Below are 6,355 nucleotides of genomic sequence, written 5' to 3' on the forward strand. Positions count from 1 at the left end.
GTCGAATTTTCAAATCAAAAATGTGTCCACTCCAACTCACATGCTCTAATCTCGAGCTCCGTCCGACTCCCGGCCGGTACAGTCTGTCTCGAGTCTATTATATTCTCCAATCGCGAACTATATATGAGAATTCCCTTATGACGCAGTAGCTGTGGAACCTGTGAATACAAAACAATATGACACTTCATATAATTATATGCTATTGATGAGATTATATTATTGCGGAGCGAGCGAAGCGTATTCTCTCACTTCACGATAACTCTGCGCGTGCGTGCGTGCGTGCCGTATCGATTACATCACTTATATTACATAGGTTTATTGTAATACTATATACAGTGATACCTATTTATATATAATTATAAATAGTAAATATGCACATGATCACCGACATGTGTTGGTGACAAAAAATTGTGAGGAAATCTTCAGTGGTTTCTCTACACTCCTACCCGAATTCGCCTGTAAACTTGTATAACTGGTGAAAAACTCCTAAACTCAGCCGAGGGAAGCGAACATATATTTTTCCAAAACTGTTTGACAATGCAGATGATGACACTCTCCTTATAGTACTACTGCTCTACATAACCTCTATTACTCGAAGTAACACCCACTCCAATGCGCTCTAAACTTCATATTAGAAATTTCATTGCAAATTCCAAAGTTGGCTGAGTTCAAATGCCTGATATAAAGTTAGAATTGAGGTTCCACCTTTTTCACCGCCACTATGGAGGCACTCACCCTATAATCAGGGAACATCGTCAAAGCCCTCATGTCTCGAAAGTTGAGCTTCTCTCTCACACTCTTCCCATCACGCCTAAATGCTCCCCAAATATCCGCTGTGCATATCTGGGCTCGTTTATATAGGAACACCTAAACTCCCACATAAAGAGGTCATCTCCTAACTGTACGTTATTCGACCTGTCCGCCAGTATCAGGGTCGATAGCTTGATCTCTGAAGCCAGAGAACTGAGCCGATAATATTCGCATAAGCCGCAACGCAGACCCATCAGCCGACTCGACCAGTTCCAACGCTGAGGCGTGATATTTATCTCGAAGGCCCCTGGCCACTTCCCGAACTAGGCGGACTCTCTCGCTGATCCTAAAAGCGGATCAGTGATGTACACTCTTCGAACAGTCGCGGAAGCTCAAGATGGAGCGAATCTGCTACTACTGCAAAACAGAATAAGTGCGGAGCGAAGGAGCGAAATATATCGCAATTCGTATCATTTTCGGTCTGCGGACGAATTATCATTATACCACAAGTTGTGATCCACAAATGGAGAGAATTTCGAGAGCTAAATGGACGGCTATAACTAGAAAAATATAAATATCTCCACCTCAGTTTTCAATTGACCGGAAAATGGTTGGTACGATGATGACGAGCGAAACGCCTTTCTGTCAAGGATTCGATCGCTACTGAGCAGCATAATCTCACCAAACAACTCACAATGGGAATTCCTGAGGCCTCCATCCGTCCTTCTCATTCACTATCCCAGCACCATGATTGAACCAATCACAGATCTCATCAGCTGTTACCTCAGCGAGACGGTCCATCTTACACCACTACGTAAGGAAATCGATCAAGGGCAATCACAGCTGAGCCGATTCCCAACATGAAAACTTATGGTACGCCCTCGAGTGGTTTACTACAACCCCTATGAAAGAGCCACTCTCGACACAGTCAATATCTCGCACATCATCGCAGCAGCTCTAAGGTCGATCAAGCTGAAATAGTTTTTCCGCCAAATTTCGAGTGGAGTTGTTTTTCCGAGAAAAAAACTAACCAGAAATTTGGCCACTACTACCAATAAACTACCACTGGGTGAATGCAATCGCAGTTGTTACATTCTGCCTAGTTCTCAATCAACCGGGGCGTTTAAAGCTCACCTCGGACCCCTGAGGGCCAGTGAGAGCCCACTTCACGCCATTACCCAACTGCTCGTATTCGAAGTTCCCAGCTGGCCAGAAACAGAAGTTCATACAATCCAATAGCAGAACGTACCTTATAGACTACCATGTGGCTACGAATATCTCAAGGAGTGGTATGATACAGCGCCTTCATAGTATTACAATGCTGTGAGTTCTGCTCCATCATCAGTGGTGACATCAACAATTAAATGACAGTCACATTGGTCCCACGGTCTAGCGGCGGTCTTAGCATCCCCCCTTAGAGAATCTGCAGAGGTTCGGATCTGGTTCTGTGATACTTTTTTAAACCTACGCGCGAAGTCCGCGAGTGCCTTGGTATTGATGGTAACATCATGAGCCGTCCTCACCACGTCCTTGGTAGAAATGAGTACTTCATTCGGCGTCGCTGCCTCTACCATTGCTACTTCCAAACGTGCTACTATAGAACGATTATTTCCGGCTGATATCCCTTGGGTTAGTTTTTCCCCAGCATAAACGTTCTTGATTATATAATCGTCAAAATCGCTCCGCTCAGGTATGTGTTCGTACATGTTATGTATGTAGGGGTCTTCCACCAATGACAATAACAATTTTTATTTTTATTGGTTCTATTCTTATAATCAGTTATAACACACGTTGGTTGACTATTAGAGGTCTCGAAGCAATGGTTGATGGAACATAGAGATTCTATCTACAGTCATAATCATCAAATAGTTTAATCGAGTTGAAGCTAAGATTCCGTAGCTGTGCGTTCTACACAATTACAGACCTCAGCTCATTCGATTCCCTGCAGGGTCTCGCAGCAAGCAAAGTAAAAGGCGCGATTTCGTACTACACTCATCGCGGTGACGATTTCACAGCACACTGATAGAAGGTGAACCGATTCAGGGTGGATTGACAATTGAACCGATTGAAAGCTTCAGCAAATTTCACATTTTTGGACTTCTCTTAAGAGGACGTCGAGAATCGCACAGAGCCTCTTTTCGAGTGACGTATCCAGGATTAGAACCCGGGACCTCCTCCGCAGAGATGTGGGAAGTATGTCCCACAAAAGCGCATGACCTCGTTTATAGAATTATACATGTTTACACACGAATTCGGTTCGAAATGTATCTATACATTGTTTCTAAACAAGTGAGAATTTCCCGAAATTCCCTCTGAATTTCCGCACTCTCACCGAGTCGGTGACACCGACCATGTGCATATTTTCCGGCATTGTTTCCGACACACCACGTTTGACTTATATTTTTCCTATCGATTCATACCATCTCTCATACATATCAATTTCCAAAGCGATCGGCCCTCCACCAATATGATTGTGTTATAATACGCCTACGTAGAGTCGGGTATACTTACGAAGTATAGTTTGCTGTCTGTGGGTACGCGTGCTGCTAACTGTTGTTGCACGCATACCCTAGTTCTGACAGAAATCCCTCCATGTTGTTGCGTTCACCACTTTGTCTCTGTAGCATTCTGAGGACCGTCCCGGATATGCAATAGGAGTCTTAAGGCGATAGGCTATAATATTTTGGACATAACCCATTCACAATTTCGAGTGTTTTTGACCAGTGTGGGAAAATATGCAAATGATCAACTACATATGTTGGCGACAATATGAGAATTTTGTGGAAGTTTTGGGATATTCTTATTGGTCTCTGAACACTTCTACCCGAATTTGAATGTAAATTCCTATAATTAGTGACACTAATTTAGTGTGGAAACTTTTGAGCTCAGCTGAGGAAAGTACACATATATTCCTCGCCTGATGATTTGGAGGGCACGAAGTGCTAGGAAGTGCAAATACACGAGCTAAGAGCGCACCAATCCCATACCCCATACCCCATGGCATGGGGCCCATGCCCAATCCCATAGGTGAACAAGCATGAATGAGGCTCAACTCTGCCGTGCGAGTCTGTTTCAGAATGATTGACAGCTCCAATCAGGTGCCCCGTTGAGCATGATGCCCGAGCATCACTGATAATGTTTCATTGCCGACTCGGCAGTGTCGAGAAAGCAGAACATGAGGATTTTCAGGTTTGTAAGGAGGCGCAAGTCGGCGCTACTGCTACGGGAACGGGATGAGATGACGAATCATTCCGCAGTTGATCTATTTTGCGCCCGTGAGGGTTCGCTTGGACGGCGGAAGAGCAACACTCTTCATGATTAATCGCTATATATATGTTATAGATGTCAGGGCCTGATTATGGTCAATGGTAGTCCACCATGAGCTGTGCATCGGATGGTTCTTGTAGGAGATGCATTCATACTAGCTACGACTTTATGCCCCAGATTTGAGTACTCAGTGAAGAAATAAAACACATGTGTTGTACAACATCAATCTATTGTTCATGCATGATAATGTAAACATGCCAGAATGTAACACTTAGAGGTCGACTCCAACCTCTTTCACCGAAGCCTCTGTCCCTTCTTGGATCCGGTATCTGAATGCATACAGTTAACGGCCAGTTTAAAGTAATGGTGATCGATAATTCAGATCTCAAGCCTTCGAATGTCCCTCTACCTGTCGCCCATCTCGATGTCGACCTCCTCCCGAGCCAGCGTCCTGCTCATGACCTTCTTTAGGAAGTAGAGCTGCACGCAGTTGGCGATCAACCCAAGTACGCTGATCGCAATCAGAACTCCAACTAGCTCCGCTGGCCACCCTGTGCTAGCCGCACAGACGGTGCCAGCTGGAGAGTCTTCAGCAGCCTTCGGAGTACTGAGGATGAAACAAATAAAGTCGACGCGAGGAGACCTCACCGCTTACTCTGACTCGGGAGCCACAGTTGTTGGACTTGTCGTTCCCTCGGGACTAACACTGGACCAATCCAGGTCTCCGGCCGCAGGAGTGTTAGTCTCCGGCGGCTCGAGGGTGTAGCCTGACAAGTCGATGCCAACTGCGGCTGGCGTTGTGCCTGGGCCGTCCAGGACGATGCCGGACAGGTCCAGGCCAGTTGGTGTGGGAGTCATTGCGGGCTCGAGGGTAATCTTGCTCCAGTCAATCTCGCCGGATGCGAGGGTAGCCACGATGAAGATGCTTGCGAAGATTTGCATAGCAAAGTGTAAGTATTACTACAAGAAGTGAGCAGTAATGATGATTTGAATCGCATCGAAGCTTCATGCGACCGTCATCACTTGCTTCAACGACCAACAATGCATGTTTCGTGCAAGTCGTAGTCGATAAGTGTTGCCAAGGCTCCAAGGCGCACGATGCTCAATTTCCATGCTGCTGTGCGCGTGAATCGTCCCTAGTAGATGTCTCCATAGCTGTCGAAGGGGAGTCGGACCCTTGGACGAGCAAGTAGTCGCGGAACTGGTCCGGCAGGTACAAGAATCGTTACTACGTCTTATTTTTCTTTTTGAGTGTAATTTTCCATGGATGGTTTCAAATTTCAAATTGAAACCGGACCACAATCTCCAGTGGAGATATAGTCGGTATCACGGATCATTCCATGGCCCGAGGGCGGGTTTGTCGAGTTCGACGAATGGGTGGGACTGCGATGAGCGACGTGATTTGCACTGTTTAGTTTTTGCAAATGTCTGACCCTGACCTTAGTGACGACTCGAACGAGCCCCCAAAGCCTAAACGAGAGTTCATATTCTACAAGGAAAGATCTCTACTGTACCGACTGGACGGTCCTCTGTGGTTCATACTGCATGCTTGGCTGGTCACTTATATAGACATTAGAGAGGATGGGGAGTTGGAACACTTCGTTCCATTGGTAGTAATGATAGTGGGTCAGATCACACCTGTGGTGGCTTTGATATACATTCGATATATAGTGTTATATACTCGTTAAAGAGTGTGTACATATAGTATCTACTTTATCGCTTCAACATAGTGTTGGAGGAATATATGTTCGCTTTCCTCAGCTGAGCTCAGGAGTTCGCTCACTAGTTATACAAGTTTATATACGAATTCGGGTAGAAGTGTACAGCAACCAATGGGAATTCCTCAAAATTTTCTCAGAATTTTCATTTTCTCAACGGCACATGTGCATATTTTCTCACACTGGCCTTATAATCGAGTACGTTATATCAGTGAAGTAACTAGTACGCTCATCTATTTGAGCTTATTATCATCCCTTTCGATTCATAACACGGTGCTCTATGGGTCGTGTACTGAGAGAGTATTCCGTCATCGGAGGTGTCTCTGAGAGAGATGTTCAATAAACTGATGTGACTTCTCGGAAACTATGCAGGAACGTGCTGATTTTTATCTGTAGAAAGGGGTGGCGTCTCCCGCAGTTCTTAGATTATTGTGTTTTTCTCTAGTCGTAGAAAATCGATATAGTAGCGATAACTAATAATTAACTTTTCTTAGTGGGTACTTCGTCCTCAGGTCCTCAGTGGCCTATCACATCTCTTGGTGCATTTAATGAGCCATTGGTCGGTCACAGCGCGGTGCCTTATAGCATATACTCGCCGGCCTTCCTACACCCAGGAGGTT

At 45.3% G+C, this 6,355-nt stretch overlaps 4 protein-coding genes across 4 annotated transcripts in view; 1 reads left to right on the plus strand and 3 right to left on the minus strand.

Moving 5' to 3' along the window:
- Positions 1 to 1,551, minus strand: part of Pmar_PMAR028015 (conserved hypothetical protein) — a gene marked incomplete at both ends in the record, with an annotated part of 2,910 nt that extends 1,359 nt beyond the window's left edge. The window contains 4 exons of the mRNA XM_002766589.1: positions 41 to 158; positions 736 to 867; positions 916 to 1,096; positions 1,445 to 1,551. Of these exons, the coding sequence (XP_002766635.1) occupies positions 41 to 158; positions 736 to 867; positions 916 to 1,096; positions 1,445 to 1,551 (538 nt within the window). The remainder of the gene's footprint in view (positions 1 to 40; positions 159 to 735; positions 868 to 915; positions 1,097 to 1,444) is intronic.
- Positions 1,552 to 1,860: 309 nt separating this feature from the next.
- Positions 1,861 to 2,324, minus strand: Pmar_PMAR028016 (hypothetical protein; the record flags this gene model as incomplete). Its single annotated transcript, XM_002766590.1, has 2 exons — positions 1,861 to 1,999; positions 2,068 to 2,324. The coding sequence occupies 2 exons, from the start codon at positions 2,322 to 2,324 to the stop codon at positions 1,861 to 1,863; spliced, it is 396 nt and encodes a 131-aa protein (XP_002766636.1).
- Positions 2,325 to 4,288: 1,964 nt separating this feature from the next.
- Pmar_PMAR028017 (hypothetical protein) lies at positions 4,289 to 4,959 on the minus strand (the record flags this gene model as incomplete). The annotated part of the gene is made up of 3 exons (XM_002766591.1): positions 4,289 to 4,346; positions 4,427 to 4,624; positions 4,673 to 4,959. 3 exons carry the CDS (start codon positions 4,957 to 4,959, stop codon positions 4,289 to 4,291), a joined length of 543 nt encoding a protein of 180 aa, XP_002766637.1.
- Positions 4,960 to 5,441: 482 nt separating this feature from the next.
- The window catches only part of Pmar_PMAR028018 (cation-transporting ATPase 13a1, putative), a gene marked incomplete at its 5' end in the record, with an annotated part of 5,843 nt that continues 4,929 nt past the window's right edge, over positions 5,442 to 6,355 (plus strand). Inside the window, one exon of the mRNA XM_002766592.1 lies at positions 5,442 to 5,627. Coding sequence (XP_002766638.1) covers positions 5,442 to 5,627 — 186 coding nt within the window. The remainder of the gene's footprint in view (positions 5,628 to 6,355) is intronic.

This window comes from Perkinsus marinus, assembly GCF_000006405.1.
Source record: "Perkinsus marinus ATCC 50983 genomic scaffold scf_1104296972422, whole genome shotgun sequence".
Taxonomy (NCBI): Eukaryota; Perkinsozoa; order Perkinsida; family Perkinsidae; genus Perkinsus; species Perkinsus marinus.